Source organism: Hibiscus syriacus, unplaced genomic scaffold (assembly GCF_006381635.1).
Source record: "Hibiscus syriacus cultivar Baekdansim isolate YM2019G1 unplaced genomic scaffold, ASM638163v2 tig00020138_pilon, whole genome shotgun sequence".
Lineage (NCBI taxonomy): Eukaryota > Viridiplantae > Streptophyta > Magnoliopsida > Malvales > Malvaceae > Hibiscus > Hibiscus syriacus.
Genome location: NW_024062483.1, coordinates 286,621 through 312,324, shown reverse-complemented (window position 1 = coordinate 312,324; position 25,704 = coordinate 286,621). Strand labels below are relative to the sequence as shown.

At 34.1% G+C, this 25,704-nt stretch overlaps 1 protein-coding gene across 1 annotated transcript; it reads right to left on the bottom strand.

Moving 5' to 3' along the window:
- Positions 1–6,413: 6,413 nt before the first annotated feature.
- On the bottom strand, positions 6,414–8,316 carry LOC120209760 (zingipain-2-like). Its single transcript, XM_039208682.1, has 2 exons — positions 7,821–8,316; positions 6,414–7,060 (listed from the first exon to the last, which is right to left on the bottom strand). The coding sequence occupies exons 1-2, from the start codon at positions 8,254–8,256 to the stop codon at positions 6,468–6,470; spliced, it is 1,029 nt and encodes a 342-aa protein (XP_039064613.1). The 5' UTR covers positions 8,257–8,316; the 3' UTR covers positions 6,414–6,467.
- Between the last annotated feature and the right edge of the window lie 17,388 nt (positions 8,317–25,704).

Here is a 25,704-nt window from a genome sequence, read left to right as displayed (position 1 = left end):
CCAAAGAGATTGGTTCTGAAATTCAAACTGAGCTCAATTGCCAGTCAGAGAAGATAATTATAGGATTTGACCAAGAAATAGCTTAGGAGAAAGCTGAGATTTGTGTACTCAAAAGCAAATCCAAATAAGTTACTCAAGAAATGATCAAGAAATAGGGGGCAAGTATCGATAAAGATCCTGGTCTGATTAGACACCCAACATCCAAGGAATAATATGACAGTAGAAGTTGTTATCTACCACTATTGTACCTTTCTCCATCTTTTGTAATAAAAATGTGTTGCTTTTAAGGTTATGAGCATTGAATCAATTTTGCAATCTTGAAGTTTTTTAAATATCGTTAGATTAAAAACTCTTTACAGTTAGAGTTATACATCTTTGACAAAAGTATCAAGATTGAATACCAAAAAAAGGACTCTAACCTTACCTCATATGAAATATACCTGACATTACCCTTTCCACAAATATAAGAGAGCTTTCTCCAATACAAGGAATTAGACAAAAGACTTCGTATTGATATTTAAAAGCATACAATATGGGGCATCTTGTGAAGCATTACGAAGCTAACTAGATTACCTTTCTATTGATGAGGTTTGACGATGAAACTTTTACAAATCTAGTTTAAAGTCAGCTGCTGGAAATTGAAATTTGGTAATAAGATTTTCTGAATTTCACCAAACACATAGACTATAGCAGGTTCTCATAAAAAGTAAGAGTCATATGTATAGTAAAGTTGTCCCTCTAAGGCAATTGGTTAATAGCCCTGGCTTTATGGATAAATGGCAAAAGAAGTTGTTATAAAAAGTGAAATAAATGTCTGTTATAGTCTATTTCACACATGTGCACACAGAAATCTCATCGATGTTTTCACACTGCTTTGAATAAAAATCAAAGATTTCAGAGAATTGAAGTAGAGATACTTTAGAAGGTCTAGTAACTGTTATACTAGATTGTGTCATTTTGTATGTATCCGGTTAAAGATACCAAGTCAAGAAAGTAAGGCATGTGACAATGTTCACGAGAGAAAGAGAGAAGAGTGACATCTTCACTAAGATGAAACCATAGAAAATAGGGAAAACCAACCTGAAACTAAACCCTTAATCTTGATACTTTTCAAAGAACTATAACTCTGAAATAGTAAAAGTTGTTGATTCTTTTGATATTTTTTGAATTCATGCTTATGATTTGATTCTATTGTGAACCTGTAAGGTGTAATATTTTACTAAATTCTTTCTTTCTTTGATGAGAAAGGAAGAAAAACATTTTTAAGCAGGATAGTTTCAAATAACAAATGATCCTTAAGCAAATTAATGAGTACGGCCAGAATGATCAAACATATCACATTCTTAAAAGCAAAAGGCCTGAGAAACCAAAGTTTGGGGAAATTGAACTTATAATATTCCCTTATGATGACTAGTCAAGGAAAAGATGATTACTTCATTCAGAATATGCACATATCTTAGTTAGAAGGATTGATTATCTCTTAAGTTGTGACAACATGAAGAGACTTCCTCAAGTTGCTGAAATGAAAGCATTCAAGATAAAGAGATTTGGGCACAAATCAAGCCACAAGTACCCACGATAGGGCAGTATTAAAGTTGGACCTTGTGAGGAGCATGAGATTCAGATCAAATAGACTTTAAGAGTGCAGTTTATGACTTAGCAAAGGTTGGGGCATATTGAAGGCCTATTTCAGTCAGAAATAAAATGTGGGGCATGCTAAAGGCCCATTTTAGTCAGAAATAAAATATGGGGCATACTGAAGGCCCATTTAAGACAAAAATGATCCAACCGGGTTTTCCAAATGATCATATCAATAGCATTTGTATTAGTAAAATGTTAGGGTATGATGAACCCTTATCATCCTATGGAAAGATTATCGATTTGAGAAAATATTTCCACTGAAGCAGGAAGGTATGAAGAATGAAAATGGTGAAACAAAGCCAATCAAGTTGATATCATACAAAAAGCTTTGAACATCATTGAGAAATCTAGATAAAAACCACAGGAAATGATGAATGTGTTGTCAAATGTTTTACGAACCAGTAATTATGGTGCTGAACCAATGCTGCAATCATTTGATTAACATAAAATGAAGTTTGTCTTCACACTCCAAGAATCAGAAATGAGAAACAGTGAAGTTCCACGAAAAGAACGTTGCAACTTTAACAACAAGAAACTAGTGGAGTCAACTAAGATTAAACATGATATGGTTTGAATAACCTTATTCGAGATCTGATTAGATGTGAAAACATGAAAGGAATTAGGATAAATCTTTTTATGAAAAATATATGATTAGATGTGGAGACATGAAAGGAATTATGATAAATCCTTCATGTGATATGTTTCAAGAGTTAAATCAGAACAGACGTGGTTGATATCTTGATTAAATGTCTGATGAATTTAGCATATTCATGTCTACATTTTGTAAAGATAATAGATTCTCTTTTCAAAGATGATAGACTCTCTTTTCAAAGATGATAGACTCTCTTTTCAAATACCAAAGCTTTACCAGATTTCTACACAAGTTCAGATAGAGATAGCTGGTTATCAAGAGAAGTGGGACAACAAGGTCATAATTCTGAGTATAGAAAGAGTCTCATAAATGAAACAGTTCTTCTAAAGGTAAAAGAAGATACAAAAATACAATATGATCAGATGATTCTTTGAAAATGCAAGCTTGAAAGCATAAGTAACTACACTATTGATTGAAGTGAACCCTGAAAAAAGATGATCAAGTGGAAGAAGATCAAACTTGGGATTCAGATGAAGATTAATACAGTCATGCATTCATAAGAACATTATTTGCATTCATCATGCATTTCATTGATATAATTGATTGAATTTACATAAATACATTTCATAAGAAGATGCAGGGACAAAATACCTTACGAGTATAAGGTAGAATCCAAATCCCGAATACATGAAACATTATTGGAGAGTGAAACATCTAAAGAATAGATGAACGCAATCCATACAGAGGAAGTATTGGGGCATGCCCAACCAACAAGTTGTTTGAAGAATGAGAAAAAATTTCAAAGTCTCTCATTCAATGAAAATTTTGAAATATCTCAAGCAAGATAAATCTTTCAAGTCAAATCAAACTTCACAGAAGAATAGTGAAGCAAAAGCAAGAACAAGACCAAAGTCTGAGTTCCACAAAAGAGTAGTGGAACATATTTTTCAGTAAAGTATCAAACTCCACGGAAGAGTAGTGGAAGCAAATTCAACTTTGAATCTAATATTCACGGAAGAGTAGTGAAATTAGATTCTTGTCAAGTCAATCATTTTCAAACTCCACGGAAGAGTAGTAAAGCAAAAGCAAAAAAGCAAGAACAAAATTCGCTTTCCACGAAGAGTAGAGGAACGAATTTTTCAGCGAAGTATGAAATCTTCACAGAAGAGTAATGAAGTAATCCAATAGTGAGTCTGATCTTCACGAAAGAGTAGTGAAATTAAATTCTCAATTCATTTTCACGGAAGAGTAGTAGAACAAATTTTTCAGAAAGTATCAAACTCCACGGAAGAGTAGTGGAAGCAAATTCAATCACAAATCTGAACTCCACAAAAGAGTAGTGGAACAAATTTTTCAGCAAAGTATGAAATCTTCACGAAAGAGTAGTGAAGTAATATAATGGTGAGTCTAATCTTCACGGAAGAGTAGTGAAATTAGATTCCCATTAAGACAATCATTCAGTTTTCAAAAAAGAGTAGTGAAACAGATTATGTTCAAGACATACAAATTCGGCCTTCACGGAAGAGTAGTGAAGCATATCATTTGTAAGTCATCCTCAGCATTCACAGAAAAGTAGTGAAGTATGAGCAAGATCATATCAAAGTTCGATCTCCAGGAAAGAGTAGTGGAACGAATTCCCAGCAAAGTAAGAAGTTCACTCGATGAAAACTTTCCTTTTTATCTTTGCCTTATTCTTGTTAACATAAAAATAAGCAAAGAGGGGCTGCTGTCGACACTAGTTTTTATCCGAGTGACGTTTATTATATACATTATTATATTATATATTATTATTTATATAGCCCAAAGGCCCATTTACAAGTTTGGAGGCCCAAATGATAACTCATGAGCTGGTTACAAAGCAATTCAATGGCCCAACAACCAGTCCAGACCCAGATCAAGTAGGCCCACGTGAGAAGCCCCACCGAAAGCTAGGGTTTCCATAACTCTTCTCCTGGGCCGCTTCTCCTCATTCATTCGATCAAAGGGAAAATGGAGGGTCTAGATCTTATCTAGATGAAACCTAGGGTATCATCACCCTAGGGTCTATTCCGGCCACCACCTCTGATGCTCCAACCGAAGACTGCCATGATGGTCGCCGCCTCTCCAGAGCTATCTTGAAGATTCCAGAAGGTGAACGAGGACCGCACAACACATCAAGCTAGGGTGAGTCACCACCGTAGGTCCAGTGACTCACCGGATCTCATCATCATTACACCGATCTTCAGGTGCTATATAACCCCCAGCCCTGCAAGCAACGACGACAAGAACAAGAAACATACAACAAAAACAAAAACGCAGCAAGAGAGAAACAGAGACAGACAGTAGCAAGTATCCCAATAGCCGCCAAGCAAGCAATGAAAGAGCAAAGAGAAGAGATAAAGAGCACTTACCATCGCCAAAGCCCAAGGGTCATCGGAAATTTGATTTTACCGAAGGTAAAAATCCCAGATATAGGCTTATCGAAGGATTTTTACAAAAAAAAGGGACTCATAGTAGAGACGAGGGTGTTCGGATCTTCGTTTATGGGTAGTTTGGTATTTTTTTTCCACCGTGGGTAGTGGTCGGCGGTGGTGGAGTTAGGCGGCGTAAGGCTGCCGACCGATGGTAGCTACACCTCAGGTGAGGGTTTTTAGAGAGATGCCAGAGCATCTCTTGATTTAGAGAGAGAGAGAGAGATGAGAGAAATGGGAGAAATGGTCCTTAAAGGACCGGTTTTGGGTTATATATATACCCTCTCCCGAACGACATTGTTTTAGGAGGGTATTTTTGTAATTTTAGCGTGGGTCAACTACGTGCATAATCCCTACGGTTTTGTATGCTTTACGATTTGGTCCCAAAATCATGTTTTGCATTTTTTAATTTGGTTTTCGCATTTTTTATATTTTTATTTTAGTCCTTATTATATTAATACATATATTTTAAGGTTAAATTGCATGTTTAGTCTTTATTATGTTAATAAGCTTATATTTTAGTCCCAAATTAATTTAGGGCAAATTAAATAATTAATCTATTATTTTAGTCGTATTTCAAATAGGGTTAATTAATTTTATTATTATATTATTCCTTTAATCATTAATCATTAGTACAATTAATAGTAGTATTTTTTATTTTAGGATTATTATTATACATAATTTATATTTTTTTAATTTTAATATTAAATATTATAATAAAATGATTAATATAAATGTTAAATATTACTTAGTAATTATCTATATTAAATTTGAATTTAGAAAGCAAGTCTATTATTTACTGCAAAGACATTTAATTAATAAATACCAGTACTAATTTTGGGCGTTGTGGGAATGCTAATTCTTTCCCATACATAACGTACTCTCGAACTCATTTTTCTGGTAAGCATACCCGAGTTGTATTATTTTAATATTATTCTTAGGAATCTTTATTAAAATAATATGACATTTTTGTGACCAATCTCTCCATATAAAAGATTGGTGGCGACACTACAATTTGGTGTTTAATCTGATTTATGGAGGATAAGCACTTACTTTTTCGAGCCTAGTTACACCGTCTGGGGTGTACTATTTGCACTCTCCGTCACCAGGGTAGGGAAACGTCTCGATAACCATGCTTTGGTGTTGAACTCACGATAGAGATCATTAATGCCAATCGATAGTGAAAATGAATCTGGGCATGAGAATCATCAAGAAAAAATATTGTTGACGACGAAAAACGAAGAGAACCATGGCAAAAGTAATGAGATAGATGAGAATGGAAACAACTAGTAGCAGAAGCAACAGAACAACAAGAACAAAACTGGAGATCGGAAAAATCTACAAATTCTGCAGTAGCAACGACGTGAGAGTAAAGGACTCAATCGTCGGCACAACGATGGAAGAGAAACGACACCAGGATCATTTAACGAATGATCCCATGATGAAATCTTGAGACTCCGGCACAATGACCGGACATTGTTGAACAACAATTCTTAATAGAGAAGTGAAAGACAATCAGTGACAACAAGTAAATGGAAGAGTATTAGGTTTCTTTATCAACCGTAGAAAATCAATTACAAATAGATTTTGCTTTAACCGTTACAATAGGAGGCTTATGTAGCCGATTATGCCTTAATAACAAGCTAACCAAAGTGTAACCATATACGGCAAGACACAAGGAAATGTCGATCATGGACCTATGGTAACATATCTATCAAGATCCTTGAAAATAAAACTAGATAGTAGTACAAGTAATTTTATTTTGCAGGTAGAGAGATGTGGAGTTATGCAACCGGAAAAGAAGCTTTCATGGCGATACCACATAAGCCACCCGGTGTATCGGCACCCCTTTGGATTCTCATAAACCCATGTTCACCCCACGTGTTTCCCCATGAATTCTTAATCACCCAATAGTCCAGACCACTCTCATCCGTTCCATATCCAACAATAGTGACTGCATGTGTGAGCCTACTGCTACATTCTCCCGTAAACACTCCACCGTTGTAAAACTTAAAGTCCGGCCCACTGCCGTCGAGTGCGACTGACACGGGTTGATTTGCGACCGCCTTAAGCAGTTCATCTTCATTGTTTTCGGGCACCATTTGGTATTCACTGATGGTGGCGGCTTTTGTTGTCTGTTTCTCGAGGTCGCATGTTTCTTGCATTTCTTCGTATGGGTAGCTTTCTTCTGTGGTTATCCCTTGGTTTTTTTTAATGTAACCGAAAGCGCTAATCATCCATCCGCCATTGCAACCCTGGTTTCCTCCGTCTGTGCTGCAATCCAACAGTTGTTGCTCTGATAATGAGATTAGTTCACCGTTTTTGATTTTGATAATCCCTTCAACGGCTGCCACTGCTGAGAATGCCCAACAACATCCTGCAAACGTATATAATGGTGGAAGTTTCATTAAAATCAAAGGAGGGTAGTATTAAAATATAAATTATATAAGAAGTTTTATTATATTTTAAATTTAGGGTAAACTAAATCAAATATCACTGAATAATAGGTCTTTTATCATTTATACGGTTCAACTTTCAATTTCTCTAACAGGGTAGTTAAATTTTAACAGCGCGATGATGTGGATAAATCTTTTGGTCCTAGTATGATGTGGACAAAAAGAAATCATTTTGGGGACGACCATAGATGCCCAAAGGGACTACGGTTTATGCATTAAACTTTAGAGGTGTATCGGCTTTGCTACTAAACTTTTAAACAATTCACTTTTTAACACTACATTTTTTTCAACCGTGGTCAGCAGCCAATCATCACCTGTTACCAATCATCTTTCGTGACAGGATATCGAAAATCATTAAAAAGTGAAGAAGTATTGTGCCAAAAATATTTAAAAGTTTAGTAGAAAAATCGATGTACCTTTAAATCAGTGTCTAAAACGACATCATTTTGGACATCAATAGCTGCACCAAAGCGATGTCGTTTTTTCATTACCATCACACCGTTTAGATTATAAATGCCCAATGACATAATTGAAGTTAAAATAAAAGTTATTATAATTGGATAAATTAAAAGTTAAGTGGAATAAGATATTTGCATGCAGTTCAATGGTATTGAAATATTTGGTGTAGTCTACTCGTAAATTTATATAATCTGATTATTTTAGATACAAATTAAGACTTACCGCATCTGCCCTGATCCTTAACAGGAGTGACGGCATCTTTGTCCCTCCAATCGAAGCTTGTGGGAGCATCCGAAAACTTTTCATACAAAAACGATGTTGAGGTTGACACTGTGAGGTTGTCTTGCATGTTGTATCCTGTGTAAGACTCTAAGAACTCATCGTGTGTCATGTCAGCAAATTCATTGATCCCCAACTTAAAAGTCCTGTTCCCGTCATTGTTGAAGCTCTCAATATATTCCAAGTTCTCCTTGAATATATCAAGACGCCTCTCCTTCTCCGAGCTGCTAGCATATTTTCGACCGTAATCGGCCATCCATTGCTCGTATTGTTCAACAACGGCAGTTTCATGGATTGCTCGGGACATGACAAGAGATGCCAATGTCCCAAAAGTTAAAAGCAGAAGGACATGGATTGAACTCATTGTTTTGCAGTACATGCAAAGATAAAAGAAGCTGTTCGGGTATCTTTTTCTTTGCCAATTGCTAAGTTGTGAAGAGCTAGCATTGGATGCATGCATATATATACTACAAAAAAGTTGATTTAAAAATATTTTTAATTGAAGCATTTCTTTGAAATATCTCCAGTCAAGTCATTTCTTTGAGAGAAAAGTTCACTTTTTGTCTTGGTAAAATCCAAAATTGAAAAATAGAAGTCTAGTAAATATAATTGACGATAAATGTTATAAAGCAAAAACGTTTTGAAATATGTGAGTTGTCCTCTCTAACGTGGGTGTAGGGATGTAAAAAAGAAGAGCCGAGTTGGAATATTGTCGAGTTAGACTTGACTAGAAATGTTTAAAATTGAGTTTGGTTCTTTTTGAAAGTTCGCGATTTTAAATTTTTTAAATTTGACTCTAACTTGAAATAAAAAAATTGAAGTTCGACTCAAATTCAAAAACTTTGAACTCTAAATATTCTCAGTCTTAACTCGATTGAAACTTGAACATGATCTCGATCCAACTCGAACTCAAGCTCGAACATGAATTTTAAGCACATGAAAATCTCATATTGCATCTTTTTTTTATAAAAATAAACAATATATAAAATATTATTATTAATAATAATTTAATTTAAAAATTAAAAATTTAATATATTAACACGAACGAAACTACCTCAGTGGTTAGAAGGATGGTTATTATTTCTAGATGTCTCAGGTTCGAGCACAAATGACTGCAGGGTATTTCAGCATTCTTTGTCAAATGATCTAGAGTTTCTAGAACAAATAATATCACTTAATTGCCTTAAATTAATAAAACAAATTAACAAATTATATTTTCGAATTGCTCGTAAACTTTTTTTATTAAATCATTAAAATTTATTTGAATATTAATCGAACTTTAATTGAACTAAACTTAAATAACTCATAATCTATCGTCTCTTATTCATAACCCTCCGCGCATGAATCGTCTACTTTTTCTAACCTTTCTTACATTTTCTCCGTTTGTAGTGGAACACGATTCTAGGAAAACACGGAACATTAATATTAATAATATGTTTTAGGTTCTTTTATCAAAAAAATAATAAGTTCTAGGTTAAAAATCTTACTCTTTCTAAATTATTTATACGTTAATTTCATTCAGTTTAATATAAAAAAACCCTTAAGAATTTTCCCGTATTCTTTTCTTTAACCTAATTTTTTTCTCTCAATATTCTTGTGTCGTTTTCTTCTCTTCTTTTGTTTTTTGTTTAGTCGACGGTGGCACCAATCTTAATACTGATTGTCGCGCCTGTGATTATTCTTTTTCATAGTATTATTTGTTTGTTTGATTTTTTTGTTTGACTTTTTTCACTTTTAAATAAGAATATATATCCTTGTGACACGTTTTTTTATGTTCTTGTGGCACACTTTTTATCAACTCTTGTGGTACGTTCCTTATGGTTTTCGGTAAGTTTTTTCACATACTTTTGCGATCGTTTTGGTGCTTCCACAAAGATCCTCACGGCAATTGTTTTCTGATTGGCTTGTCGGTGGGTACGTATTGTCAGATACTCTATTTTGTAAACGATTGTTTGTCGATATAATGAGAATTTTGTAGCGAAGCAGTCTGTCAAATTGTTTGGTTCACTCACCACTCCTTTATAACATTATAAATCGTCTCGTTCGACAGAGACAAAGAGTTTTATAAAAGGTTACAGAATTGTTTTGATGTTTGGAAGGTTTCATTCTCTTCGTATCTTTGGGTTTAATATGTTTATTTTATGTATGAGTTTTTTGTGATCGTTGTATCCAATTTTCTCTTTAGATGCGTTGTAATTTTGATTACTCTATTTTCATTAATGAAATTAAGTTGACATTGTTAAAAAAAACTTAAATTGTATACATATAAGATTTTGATTTATTAAACATAATTATTAGGCAAGGGAACGCTTTTAATAGGATGTTGTTAGCTTGAACCTATGTTGGGGTGGAAATGTTGATAGGGTTGACCTGTAATTTGAGGAGGAACTGAATCATTGTTATGTTTGAGAATATTACCATAAGATGGATCAAAAATTTTATATTAGAGATAAATTTATAAAATTTCAAAAGAATATAAGCATCTAAATAAATACAAATTATTAATAAAAAATATCTAAAATATATAATAATTTAAAATTTTTAAATGTACGATGGTTGCTGTTTACCCCTTCACTTTAATCCCTGATCACGGTTTCAGCTTTTCTATTTGCATGCAAACGTCCTCACTTGGGAATTCAGACAGAAATATTCTAGTAATTGCCTCTCGCGCGCACGATACTTCATTACTTAATTGGCGCACTAATTGAGCAAATGAAGTCCAGCTGGATTTGCACTAAATCTATTTTTCTTAATTTTTATAGTTCAATCCAAAAATATATACTTTCACTATCAGATGTACGAACATAAAAAATTATATTAAAAATATTAACGATGTGAAACTATAAAAATTTAAAAATATAAAATTATATAATTAATAAAAATATAAAAAATATCTAAATTATGTGAAATTTAAAATTTTTAAAGGTAGGACTAGACGTTTATCACAGTCTCCAACTCTAGGTAAATCTGTGACCTCGTTTTCTCTAAGTTCGATCCAAAGAAGAAGAAATGACTTTCCCACACAATACTCAGCTGGTGCATCTGATTGACCAGCAGGATGCGCTAATTTTTCCTTAATTTTCCTCGTTGGGTACATAGATGACCAAGATAGACTAAATTCTAGTCTCAGTCAACTGCCTTTACAAATTGCAAGAGAGTATGGGTGATTCATTTATTTGGGTGTTTTCTCTTATTAAAATTAACCTTTTCTTCTAATAAAAAAGTTTAGTATGGATTCAATCAAGCCAAGTTCACGATATTTTAAGTTAAATTTCGGAATTAATTTAAAAATAAATTGTTCTATTTGATTTTAATTATTTTCGGGTAAACTACATCAGATACCACCAAACTTTAGGCGTTTATCGTTTATACAACTGAACTTAGAATTTTCTCAATTATAGCACTAAACTTTCATTTCTGTTTCAATTATACCACTAAATCATTAAATCATTAACAACATGATGGTATGGCTAACGAGTGCTGATGTGGTTGACGACTGTCGACATAGACACCTCACCAGAATGACATTGTTTTGATCTAGTTGTTAATGATTTAACGACTCAATGGTATAATTGAAACGAAAATCAAAGTCCAGTGTTATTATTGACAAAATTGAAAGTTCAATGGTATAAACAATGCAACGCCTAAAGTTTGATGGTATCTTGTGTAATTTACCTTTATTGTTTTAATAGCCTGGAACGATTACAAGGGTAGTATATGTTTATAATCTTCCTTAATAATTAATAACGCGCACACACACTATAAACGCAACTGCTCAAACCCAAGACCTTAACGATAACAATATTCCCATTAACCATTCAAACCACTTAATGAGTTGACTGAACTCCATCAAACACTCTTCCTTAGTTGAAGTTAGGGATGACAATTTAATATGAAACTAAAGGATTTCTACTTGACTCGATCCGTTAGGATAAGATATTTTTAAAAACAAACTTAAGTTCGGGTCAAGTTGAATTTTATGAAGATGTGAGGTCGAGTCGAGTTTTAGGTGGAGGGTGAAAAAACTCCAACCCAACCCGACCCAAGGATAATAATATAATTTCTTCAAATAAATTTATGGATAATTTTTATAATACACATTCTCTCTATTATTTTTTAATTAAATTTTTATTTTATATCGTATTGGTTAGGTCATGTCGTATTTATATTCTAAAAATCCGAGTTAGATCAGGGTTTGGTGGAGGATATATATATTTTTTTGGGTTGGGTCTAGTTCAAATGGAGGGTGGCATAACCATTTTTTAGAAAACAATTAAATATTATTTTAAAAACAATTATGATTTTTATTTGGAAAATTGACGATTTTGAAATTGATTTGAATTAATTTAGATGGGAGTCGCCATCGACCTTTGGATTAGGTAGGTCTAATACCTAAAATTGACAATTATGACTTGGTTTGCGTTTACCAAAAATTCGATTTAATGGGTCCAGGAGTCGGTTACATGTGGGAAAGGATTAGCACCCCCACAACGCAAAAAAAATTGGTACTTAGTTGCATACAAATTGTCGTAAATGGTGGAAAGTATAAATCGAATATAAAGTTAAAATATGATCCATTTATTAAAGTTTGATTAATTTGCTTCGAATTGATTATTTAAAGAAAATCCTTTAACTCGATAAGAAATCTTGAAATTTGCAATCCTCCGTCGGGAAAACTATTTCAACTATTTCTCAATAGTAAAAGAATAGTCTATCTTTGAATATATAAAAACACAAATTGAATATAAATTGCATATCTCCATTTTGGAAAATAAAATAAATTGCTATTTAGAAACATGCATTGCAGTGTTCAACTTAAAATAAAAATGAATTAATTAGCAAAATAAAATTGATTTATTCCAAGTTTCCATTTCGTTAAAATGCCGTATCGGATTGCATCACTTCGACCAAGTGATACTTTCCACGCTCATTCTACGAGTTGTGCTCTTGAAAGATTCGAATAATATTAATATTTAAGGAAATAGAAACAAATGCGATCAGAAACAAACAAAATAAAATATTTACAATAAATAGAGCTAAGCATATTTATTTACATAAAAGTATGTAAAATATATACATATGTAAAGGACTCAATCATAACAAAAAAACATTACATATCAAATTACAAAGAACTAAAATGAACAAATTCAGTAATCTAAGGGACCAGAATGAGAATAACAGGAACTTGAAGGAGTTAAACAATAATTATGAACAAATCAGAGCCCCAAACTACATTTTAAACAAATACATACACTAGAAATGAAAATAACCCATAAATGATGTTGAGGACTAAAATACAATAAATCAGAAACATAAAAGACCAAATAATAATTAAACCAAATGCCAAGCAGTGACTAAAATAAAAGATTTACAAATATCATGACCAAAATCAAATATTAACAAAATACATAATATGTAAAAACATGACTAAATTACAAATATTGAAACATAAGTGCTCGAAATAAAAGAAGATAAAAATTCATTAAATGGCTGAAAAATGAAATTACAAAGGTAGAGGGACCCAAAGTGGGATTATCCCACGCACGAAAATACAACATCACCCCCTATGAAACTACGTCGTTTCACTTCGGTATTTAAGCTTAAAACCGAAGCTTCTTCTCTTATTTCCCTCATTTGATTCATTTCAAAAGACAGTCAGTGAGAGAGAGTCTTAGAACTCTCTCACGTTCCCCTCGTCTGGGGAAGGAGGTCGTCGTTCACCAGCTCCGTTCAACGACGACCCACGGTGGTTAGAGAGACCCAAACAACCCCAAAAGCTCCCTCTTATCACCCTTAACCTGAAAATCAAGTCTAAACCTCCTAAAACACAACCCTTCGTCCTAGATCTAAAAAAGACTAAAGGTTACCTTCTAAAATCGAGAGCTTTATCTCGATGGAGACCACAGATCCGACCAAGAACAAAGGTATGCCCTTTTTTATGATTTTCTATTCTTTGTTGCTTTTGCGGGTTCTAGATCTCTCGGCTTCTCTCCTTTGTTTTTTGGATATATTTTTTTCTTCTTTGTGGTTTTCTTTTTTTTTTTCTAGGTTCTCTACGAAAAGACTCCCCCTCCTTGTTTGTTCATTTTCCTTTTAATATACTGGTAGGATGAATTTGATTTGATGTCTTGGTTCCCAAAACATAGGGTATGACTGCCCTTATTCTGCTCTGTGACATGGTAGATATCCTCAGGATATCTTATGGATTTTGTTTCCACTTTTCCTAATTTGTTGTCTATTCCTTCAATGTTGACATGCTTTATTGTCACTGTAGGATAATAGAGGTGGCTCGAGAACTTGCAGTGGCGCCTCATGCGGCTGGAGTGATAAACGATGAAGCTCACGCGCCTGTGAGAGCTGCAGAGTCTGGTTTGAGTGTTGACTATTTATATTTTTAGGGTTTAAAACCCTAACCCTTAGGCGATTTAGACCGTTGGATGGGTCCAGATCCAAGGGCTGAGAATGGGTGGATGGCAGCTAATGTGGAAAAACCCTAGCAGGTTTGGGTCTAGTTTCTTGTTGAGCTACTAGATCGGGTCCCAGTTGGGTTGCTGAGTGGGCTTCGGTTTGGTCACTTGTAGTTGGGCTGTCTGGGTTGGTGTTGGGCTTGTGTTTTAATTGGGCTATATTTGGCCTCTAATAATAATAATAATAATAATAATAATAATAATAATAATAATAATAATAATAATAATTTAACAAAATTTAGAACCCAGATAAAAATGGGGGTCTACGACTGCCCGTCTTTTCCCATTCTTGTGTTAACTAGATTGGGCAAAGATGAAAAGACAACAAGTTTTTGTTCGATTCTTTTAATTTTGAAATTTGATAGTTGAGGACGACACTGCTCATCTATGCTGAAGAGTTCTGGTCATTTTTAGGTAAATTTGGAGGTAGCACGGTTCCTACGTGATGAGGAAGTCTGATTATCTATGGGTGACATGGCTCATACGTGATGAGGAGATATGGTCGGTGGATTACACTATTCCTACATAGTGAGGATGTCTTGGCCATCTTTAGGGATAATTGGTGATAACATGGTTCCTACGCATTGAGGATGATTGGTTATCTAAGGTTGATGCGGCTTCTACGTGATGAGGAGATTTGGTCGATTGATGACATAGTTCATACGCGATGAGGATAGCTGACCATATTTACGGATGATGATAACACGGTTCCTACGCGATGAGGATGGCTGGTTATCTAAGGTTGACGCGGCTCCTACGTGATGAGGAGATTTGGTTGGTGGATGACACAGTTCCGATGTGATGAGGACAACTGGTTATTTAAGGTTGACACGACTCATACGTGATAAGGAGATCTGGTTAGTGGATAACACAGTTCCTACGTGAAGAGGACGGCTTGCCATCTTTAGTGATGATGATAACACGATTCCTACGTGATGAGGATGGATGGTTATCTACGGGTCACGCGGCTCCTACGTGATGATGAGATTTGGTTAGGGGATGACACGGTCCTACAAGATGAGGATGCCTGGCCATCTTTAGGGATAATGGTTTTAAGAGAAACCATCTCAAGAGAGACAAAATTCGTTTCAAGGGAAACGATCTCAAAGATGATGTTTCAAGAGAAATTGTCTCAAGAGAGACAAAATTCATTTCAAGGGAAACGATCTCAAAGATGATGTTTCAAGAGAAACTGTCTCAAGAGAGAAAAATCATTTCAAGGGAAACAATCTCAAAGATCTTTGTTTCAAGAGAAATTGTCTCGAGAGAGACAAAACTTTTTTGAAAGAAACAATCTCAGAGCTTATCAATTTTGTTTCCAATGAAACAATTTCAGAATTTTTGTTTTAAAGAAAAACTCTCTCAAGTGAGACGAATCTATTTTGAAAAAAAAACAATCTCAAATGTTTGTGTGCTGAGGAAGATTGTCTCAAGTGAGGCGAAGTTTGTTTTAAGAAAAACAATCTCAAGTGAGATCAACTTTGTTTCAAGTGAAACAAATTCAAAATTGCATCTCAAGGGAAAACTGGCTCAAGCGAGATGGAATTTGTTTTAAGAGAAATTGTCACAAGCAAGACAAAATTTGTTTTTAAGAAAATTGTCTCTAGCGAGACGACACTTTGTTTCGAGAGAAAAAATCTCAAAGGCGACAGACAATCTTCTCCTGTATGTTGAGGAAATCTAGATGTCTTCACTTCAGGATGTTGAATCTGTAGATGACATTATTTCTTCATGTTAAAGATATCATGTCATTTCTAACTTTTATTTCCTACAAGATCAATAAATGATGCGGTTATGAATGACCATTTTGGATGCTATGATGGATGCCCAAATGAAGTTTGTATTTGATTTGATGAGTTATTGAATTTTTCCTCAGGAGAGGGAAAATGTCTTTAAGAAAGACAAGATTTCAAGTGAAATTCTTAAAAGTATCCTCATGAGAGGGAAAATCAAAGTCCTTATTGCGCGTGATGATGAATGTATGATGCAAAGATACAAACTCATGTGGAATGTATATATATGTTGATGTATGTTTTCTCAATCTGTAACGGGAATGATTGCATGAGCAGTGTTCATTATATCCCTGATTCAGTTGTCTTCATTTTCCACTAGGGTATACTCTTGCAAACTTCAATCTGAGACAATTTGTTTTCCTTGCCCCATTTTTCCCTCAAAGTTTGGTTTCCCTTGCCCCAGCTTTGATCATGAATTTTTGATAGATATTTGTTGAATTCCAAGATATGCTTCCTGAGAGATTATCTTGTTTGAAAATGTTTCTTCTTCTTTTTATATCAAAAAGAATTTTGAAAACAATATTGTCACCTTCTAAGTTTCACAATTGAAACAAATCATAAAACATGAGTTCATTGGATACCAAAAGAATCAACTGCTCTTTTAATCTTTCATAGCTACAAATCTTTGACAAATATAAGGATCGACAGGTTGGTTTTGAAGTTGGCTACCTATATTTTAAGGTTTGTTTCATCGATTTGTCCTTTTATCTTTCTCGATCATCATGAAAATTAGGATATGCCCCTCTTTCTTGGTTTCGTATTTTAATTGGAGGCGGACAAAATGATGCAACCAACATAGTCAATTGCTAGACTTTTTAGAACACTTCTATTCCTGTTCTCTAAAATCTTTCATTTGTTCAATCTTTGTAGACTCCTCTAGCCAAGCCAATATAGAAATATCGGTCTAAAAATAAGATTTATAAGTGCTCATGTGAAGTTGACTTTAATAGGTGTTCATCAACTCCCTTAGTAAATATTCAACAAAACTCCTTATTTAGTAAATTTGATTTAATTTACCATTGTTTGGCTAGATGAATTCAACTTTATTGTACATATATATTTTATAATTTCCTTTATTTAGCTAGCTGAAGGATTCATGTTGTCACAAAGTCTTTGACTTGACAATCACAATGGAGCAAACACCAAATTGCCAAGTACCCGATCAATGTCATGGTTTGAATGTAATATATTTATAAATTTAGGGCTTTCGAGTTTATTCTATAACCAATTGCTTTAGCGGAATAGCTCAGCTTTATTGTATACATATAAATATTTTGGGTATACGAATTCCATTTCTTAATCTTATCAAGAAGAACCTGTTATAGTCCATGTGTTTGAAGGTTAGCAAATCTCATCGTTAGAGTTCAATTCCCAGGCAACTGGCCTAAAATAGATTTATCTACTCAGAGAGCCTAGTCATGAGGTTGTACACGAAGATTCAAAGATACTAGAAGATTCGTATTCAATGGAAAAATGGATGAGGGTTCGAAGAGTGCAACCAATGAAGACAAGAAAAATTTTTCCACGGTAAAAGAAAAGCCCCCACAACAGGAGTTGATGACAAAAGGGAAGTTGTAGAATTTTTCCACAAAAAATTTTTATGCACTGATAATAACCTAAAGCTTGATGAAGAAGACGAAGAGGAGCTCGAGGATATTCCAAAGGAGATGAGTCAGTCTAGCTTACCCATAGCTAAACCAGGTACGAAATTTGAACCTTTGGATTCTATTTAATTTACTCATCCTAAACCCTAAATAACTGCCCATCTGTCTAGGCTAGAAATTCTGAAAGAATTTAGGAATGAAATAGAGATTAAGGAAAAATTCCCTAACGAAAAATTATTATTTTCCGCAGTAATTTTATGGAATGCTAACATTGTCAATTTTCTCATTAGTATTGTTTTTCTTCCTTTCTTGAATATCTAGGGAAAGAACATGGTCATACATAATGGCGGTTACTGTTATAGGGATGACCCCGACCTCTTCAAAGAATTTTCTGCCCAAATGATTAAAAGTTACCACATCAAAGAGGAGAGAAAAGAAATCTCATTCCATTACCATTCAGTTTCATGAAGAGAGCACTATAAAGGAGAGGGGACTAATATAAAGGTCCTACAATACAGATGTGAAAGACACAAAATGTAAGGGAAAAATATTTTGAAGGTGAAACTGTTATATGTGTAGGGCATTTTGGTCTATACTAGTACTCCGATCGAATGTGAGAAAACTACCATAACAATTTAAGATGTTTTGTAAAGAACAGACTCCCAAACACGTGGACAAGAGGAAAGCCCCTACATTAGTTGCACCAACTTTAAAAAAAAGACTCAATTTGTGTTGGTACAAACTCTGATATTGTTGATGATGTCTACCCATATTCATAAATACGATGACAAATTGTAACACTTATGGCCAAGCAGACCCAGGACCAAGTGGGGAATCTGATCAGTCGCCTGATAACCTTCTTTTCCTATATCAAGTGACTAGATAAGGATGTGGCAACGACCTTCATAGAGCTCCTTCCACATGTAGCTCTTGATATTCCAGCTTTCCCTGATGCACTTTTACGAACATCTATGAATGACATAGCATCACCGGATGCTCAACAACCATATAATGAGGATAAGTTAAAAGATGTTAACCCAATTTACACAGTGTTCACAACTGAGAGACAAGAGATTGAGCCCCAACTACTAACCCCGACATCACCACTGTAACCCACGAAGTCACACGTTGCAGCACAATTAGAAATGCTATAACAATTCCCTTTGCATAAGTATCGATGCCGTTTGAAGAATGTGTCTGAACATGAGGAACCTCAATTTACCTCAGTCCTGGAATACCTTAGGACCCCTACTGCACCACCAACAGATTATGAACACTCCAGCTTCACACCATTGCACAAGTTCCCACGTTGCTTGGAAGCCCTAACACCACCATAAATAGTAAAGGTACCTTGCATTGCATAGCATGTAGTCTAGTTTTTACTTAGTTTTTATTTACCATTGAGGATAATACTTCTCTCAAGTTTGGGGGAGGTAGTGTTTTCAAGTCATTACATTATAGTTTTAGTATAATGAAAAAACATGACATCAGTAAGTGTTTGAGTTAGTTCTTTGAAATAAATTAATGATGCCCGATGAAGATGACTTGCTTCTTTGTAACTTTTTGATACACAATTTTTTGTTCTATATGCTTAAGGAACTTAGAAATTTTTTATAAGAGAACTCTTCCATATCTAGGCATAAAACCTTGACAATGTCCTTGAATGATGATAACCCCATATGTTTCAAAAAATGAAAAATGATGAAAAAAGAGAAATTACAAATAAATACTTTGGCATATCTGTAGAGCGAAACTCCTCTATGTCATGGCATTACCTAGATATTGTATTTAAATAAATGGTAGCCATAGCATATGAGTTAATAAAAGTAGTCACGGGATGACTCTACCTAATAGGCTAGGGAATGGAGTGTTTGCTGCACCTCATTATCAAGTCTAGAATAGTAGGTGTGATGAGCCGACTCCCCTTATAGTAGTGTTAAAAAAAGAAGTAGAAGAAAACAATGTGGGAGTAAACTTGTAAATGCAATTGCAAAACAAGAGTGCTTGTTTAGAAATTTTATAGATTTTTTAAGCATAGACTTGATACAATCACGTACACTAAAGATCTTGCCCTAGGGGACAATACTTGATTTCTCAAATTATTCTAGCATGTTTAAGCCAACTGTTCTAAGGGCTAAAATTCTATCCCATATAAATATCTTGAACCTTAACTTTCCATGGTATTTTTATTTTGCTTACTACTATCTATTACTTGAGGACAAGCAATAGCTTAAGTTTGGGGTGTGATAACTCTGTAGAAAGGCCATATTTAGGGCCTTTTAACTTATGTTATTGACTTTCTAAGAGCTCATATAGGATTATATAGATGCATTTATGAGCATATAGTTGAATGTGGTGTAAATATATTTTTCCATGGTATTTTAATTTGAAAACGGTGTTGCGTTATGGGGAAGGATGAGTGAGGAGAATTGACATGACAAATTAGAATGATGAGCATAATGCAAATACCAACTCGGATGACATTTTGGAAGCATAAAATAAAAATGAAGATATTTTCAAGAGCCAATTGTCCTTGTCTTCATGTTCCTTCAGGTGCCAGACACCCAGCGGGGAACATCTGCCACCTTTATCGGCCGACCTTGTCTACACGTATGCCCAATTGCCAGCCTCCTAGGATGGACCACTACCACCTCTGTATCACCCCTCATGTGAATGGAAACAAACTTGGGGTATCATAGGAACTTTGACATAAATCCGTAGGTTTATTCCCCACTATAAATAGGAGATGAGGCAATCGGATGAGAGACTTCTTTTCACCTCATTTTGAGCTTAATTTCTAAATAAAAGGTCTCTCAATTTTCTGGCAATAATTGTTTTCGTGGCATTTCTACATTAAAAAGCTACAGGGATTTGTGAACTAGACATTCGAGAGGAACTAGCGAGCTAGGGTAGTTCGTGGGGTCCAAGGGGAGCTCTGATAGTGTACGTTGAAGTCTTTTCTTTCATGCCTTTTTTGCTTTTATCGCTTATCATATTTGGGTTGTATGAAACGAATGATCTTCATGTCGTTTTACTTGGAATATTCAAACCCCACCATGAACTAACCTTATTTGGTGGGAGTTCATTATGGATGCTTAAGTTTTATTTTAATAGATGGTAGTTTTTGTATGATGTTATTTGTTTTGCTTATGATGCTTAATGCCATAAGGTTGTAGGAGCTATGAGAGTAGTCATTCCTTAGGAGAATGCTTAGTGTTTGAGAGAATGACTAAGTAACATATCTTTAGTGTTTGAGAGAAACTAAGGAGGATCCACATAAGCAAGGGGTTCTAGGTAGTAACTAGACGTAATCCACCCTTAGACATAAGGATAGGATTTCAATTGACTAAAATAGTGATCGGTCAAGTGGTTAGATGCTAGTGCTGACGTTGAGTGGTATTATTGTGACATATTCTGTTGATATGAACCAATAGAATCCCTGCACTTGCTAACGCCAAAAGGTATTGCCATGACATTCACAACTTGTCGAGTCCCTTGACTAGAGATAGAATAAGGCATTTTTTTTAAACTCTGTCGGGAAATTAACGCATATAAGTAAGACCATCCTGAGAAGATAGACTTAAGTTTCCTAAGTGACTCCTATCATTCATTCCTGTAGTAGCTTGTTGTGTGAGGATTGTCAAGTCATTTTATTCAAGTACAGTGTTTACATTTAGTTTTGCCTTTACATTTTCATTTGATTGCACTAAACACAATCTATTTAGTCACGACATTTCCATTTGTTTCCACATCACACTATCATCCTATCCCCACCAACATACATTTCATTTTGCCTCAGCATTCTCATTTGTACATACCATCACACTAACTATATTTAGATAAAGTAGTTATTTGCTTTGATTGAACATAAAAATTTCCTCCAATACATGTGGTTATGATACTCACTCATCATTGTATTATTTGTTTGCTTGTGTATACTGGCACATATTTCATGACCATATTTAGTACTCACAAATTGCGGACACAAGTCACCTACTCATTTTTGGCGTTTAAGGTCATTTTATGCAACCTAAGAGTCTAACATGTTTAGTTTACCAAGTTACACTTAGCAAAACACTCCAAACACTTCTTTATGGTCTAAAACAATATTGAGTAATCTCATGCTTCAAGCAACAAGTTCATACTTATAAATTCAAATTCAACAAATCAAACCAACATCAAATCCCAAACCTAAATCCACTTATTACAAACCAAAATCTAGAATTATAAGTCCAACAAAGTGAATAATATGTATAAGTCCCAAAAGTCTCCAAATTGCAACACAAAGTTTCTGAAAACCACATATGTATAGCTTTATGCCTTATCCTTGCTTGATCACACCGATGCCTAGCTCCTCACCTCCAAACTCGATTTTAATACTCTGAAAAATGTTAACAATGAGTGTGAGCTTATAAAGCCTAGTGAACAACTAACATTCAAAGCAATGCACATAACCAGGATAAATATCAATCCTATATGTTCATACTTAACTTGTTATTCACTCTACACATATAATGCAACATCTTATGCTTTAATGATTAGTTAATGTTTTCCAAATCACTTGATTTCCAGATTAAACAAACATCAAGGACCATATAGTTCAAAGCAATCAGAAACACGCATGCACAATTACCTTCCTTGGCAAATCACACAATCACAGACATTTTTCATTTTATGATCAATGGCTTTTGTTTGAAACATAATTCAATCATTGGATAAATGGACTCCATACAACTCCCGCTTTGTATACGGACTCACATAGGTCCAAAACCATGAATTACGGAGCAAACTCAATGCCCAACCTTACCTCGTATCTTCTTGGAGCAAAGCTCAATGTACCATCCGAACCTCATATAATCTTGAATCACACACTAATAAAAAATACATAGAGCACTCATTCCTAGGCATGCCTTTAATATCCAAAGGTTCTATCAATAACAATAGCGAATTAATCCAATTCACCAAGAATGATTGTCAATGATGCATAATTTTCACATATTTATTCAAATACATTTTGAAACACACTTACAAATGGATTATCAACCCACATATTCGGACAGTGAGAAAGTTTAGCTCATCCAATTCACATTCATAATATATATAGATTTTCACAAATAATTTCCAAAATCCTATGCATCATTTACAACACATCATATTAATAATTCACATTCTCATTTCCGACATAAGTGGTATCATATGTAAATCAACATAACTCATATTCCATCATCATAATTAACCAAATAAAACAATATATCATAATTACAAATGCAACACTACACATACCTCAACCTTGAACCATGTTCATTCCCTAAGAATGAGAGCCACTCACCTTGTTGTCCGGAAGCCAAAAATGCTTCCAAACACTGCCACAAAGTTCACCAAACACAAAGCACCAAGTTCCCTCAACTAACAACACAATAAGAAACTAACAAAGCAAATTAACACATCAAAATCTAATATAAAATAAAGTCAAATCATCTATTTCCAAAATAGAGCGCAAACGTTAAAAACACGGAAAACCTTACTGAAAAGTCACTCTGAAATCTCCAAACAAAAACTCATGAATCTCCAAACTAAAATCTGATAAATAAAAACTATAATCAACATCTAACTCAGCTACAATCTCACAAATGAACATCTACAAACCTAAATTCTCGGATTCCCAAAAATACTAAAAATCAATATTGTTTTCAAGAAATCAATATCCAAATCATTTGCAATCGAAAACCTGATTTAATATCATTATAATTACTACAAAAACAACTAAATTTCATTAACAAAATCCTAAAAACCAATTAAATAAACCAGCACATTAGTTAGCTCTGAAAATTTATTGAAATCTTAGAAATCCTCTCAATTAAATCAACAATTCAAAAGAATCATTAACACTTAGTCACTTGCCCTCAAAACTTGAAAGAAAACCAAGGAAAAGATCTTTACCTTTATGGAAATAGATTGAAATTGAGATCATCAATGAAACTCCATTATGATCAAGCTTTAAAAATAATAAGAGAAGAGAATAGAAACTTGAAAATTAAAATCAATATTGAGATGAGTGAATTTAGAAATCAAGAAGAAAAAGAGAAAGAATCGATTAGCTTGTTTGGGAGAAAACAAGATAAAATGGACGTAGTTAAGAGAAGTTACTAAAATGTAAAATAAGAAGGAAATGAAAAACACGTGGATGGAAACAAGCAAATGTAATTTAGATTAAAATGAATCTAGATGGAAAAAATGGTAAAAAGGGAAAATTAAAACATTTTAATTTAGAAGGAAAACCTCTAATCATAAGCCTTGGTATAATTGCTTCATAGACTTTGGACATTCTGAAAATTTACAAAATGATCACCGAAATTATAATTTCCAATTCTTTCAATTCAGTCACCAAATCATTTAATTAAACTTCTATAATTTAAATTAATCATCTAAAATCACTTAAAACCTTTCCAAAATATGAATTTTAGAAAATTTTGTTCATTTTTATCGGAAATCCAAAAATTGACCCGAAACTGACCCTAACTACTACGCCTGACTTTATAACGTTACATAGAGTATCGATATTATTCATCGAGTATCGATACCAAAGGTGAGGTATCGATACCATCGTTAAGTCTTAAATTTCAATAATAATATTTGGGACTGGTTCCAAGGGAGGGTACCGATACTCAAGTGCTGGTATCAATACTAAATGGATTAATATCGGTACCATGTAACTGAAATCGGCTAGAAGCCTCGTTTTAGTTTAAGGACTCAAGAAGGGGTCTAAGATTGTTGAAACCTCTCAATAAAGATTACAAATGAAAACATTGAATAACTTGTGTGATAATCATAAGAACCTTATGAGGTGATCCATAAGATTATACCTTTGTTTGTTACTCCAAAAACAATGAGGACGCCCGAGTTACTTGTGTATATAAGGAGTATACTAGCCTGGCATGGTGTCAACGTAATGTGACCTAAATGTAGCCTAAAATGATTGTCAATTGCCGATGTTATGTGACCCATACCTCGCCTAAGGAACTTGTGATATGCTGATGATGTGTGACCTAGATCTTAATCAAGGTACCTCTAGTAAGTAAATAGAGGTGTGAGTTTCATGTTGCTATGTAACCCCCGAACTACACCATGATGCTTACTTGTTGTTATGTGATTGTACCTGTCATCTTTATATGTTGTATCATGATGCATTGTAAGATGATATTAAGGTTAGATATCTAGTACATATTTACTCATAGCGAGTCCTTTAGCAAAGCTAAGGGAAACATGAGACTTACACTATAGCGATAGAACTGTTGAGCCTTAAGTAGGTATCACTTGATTATGATCATGGATGTACCTATTGCTTATTATCATGTCTTCTAGCATGCTCATGTTTATAATATTCATATGTTTCTCTAGATTAGCGATTATACTATTAGGCTTTATAAGCTTAGCGTTTGGATGTTTTCGTTCGTAGTTTAGTATATTGAGATATTCAAGAAGCACCGTCACAATAGGATTTCCAACTTTTCTCTCATAGTATTGTTTGGTTACTTGTAGTGGGAATGTGTATTCATAGGACCCTTAATTATGTATTTGGATTTGTAAACTTTGAGTTGTATTATTTGATTTAAACTACGTGTCGTGGAGCTCCATTTTGTAAAAGTATTTTATGACTATTATTGATGACTTTTCATAAATATATGGCGTTTTAAATGAAAAATAGTTATCCACTTCAATGGTTCCGTGTAATATTCTAATCCTCCAGATTTCGGGTCAGATCGAGGATTTTATGTTGTTCTGTCGGTGATAATATTAAGGATTTTTTAAATCTTGGCTTAGCTTGTTGGGATTTTTGTTTGGTGGCAAAGTTGAGGTTGGTATTTTCAAAATCTAACTTTTGTTTGAACCCATTAAAACCTCTGTCTCATTTTAAATTTTTGTTCTTCCGAAAAACTTTTACTTTGAAAAATTTTGAAGCACT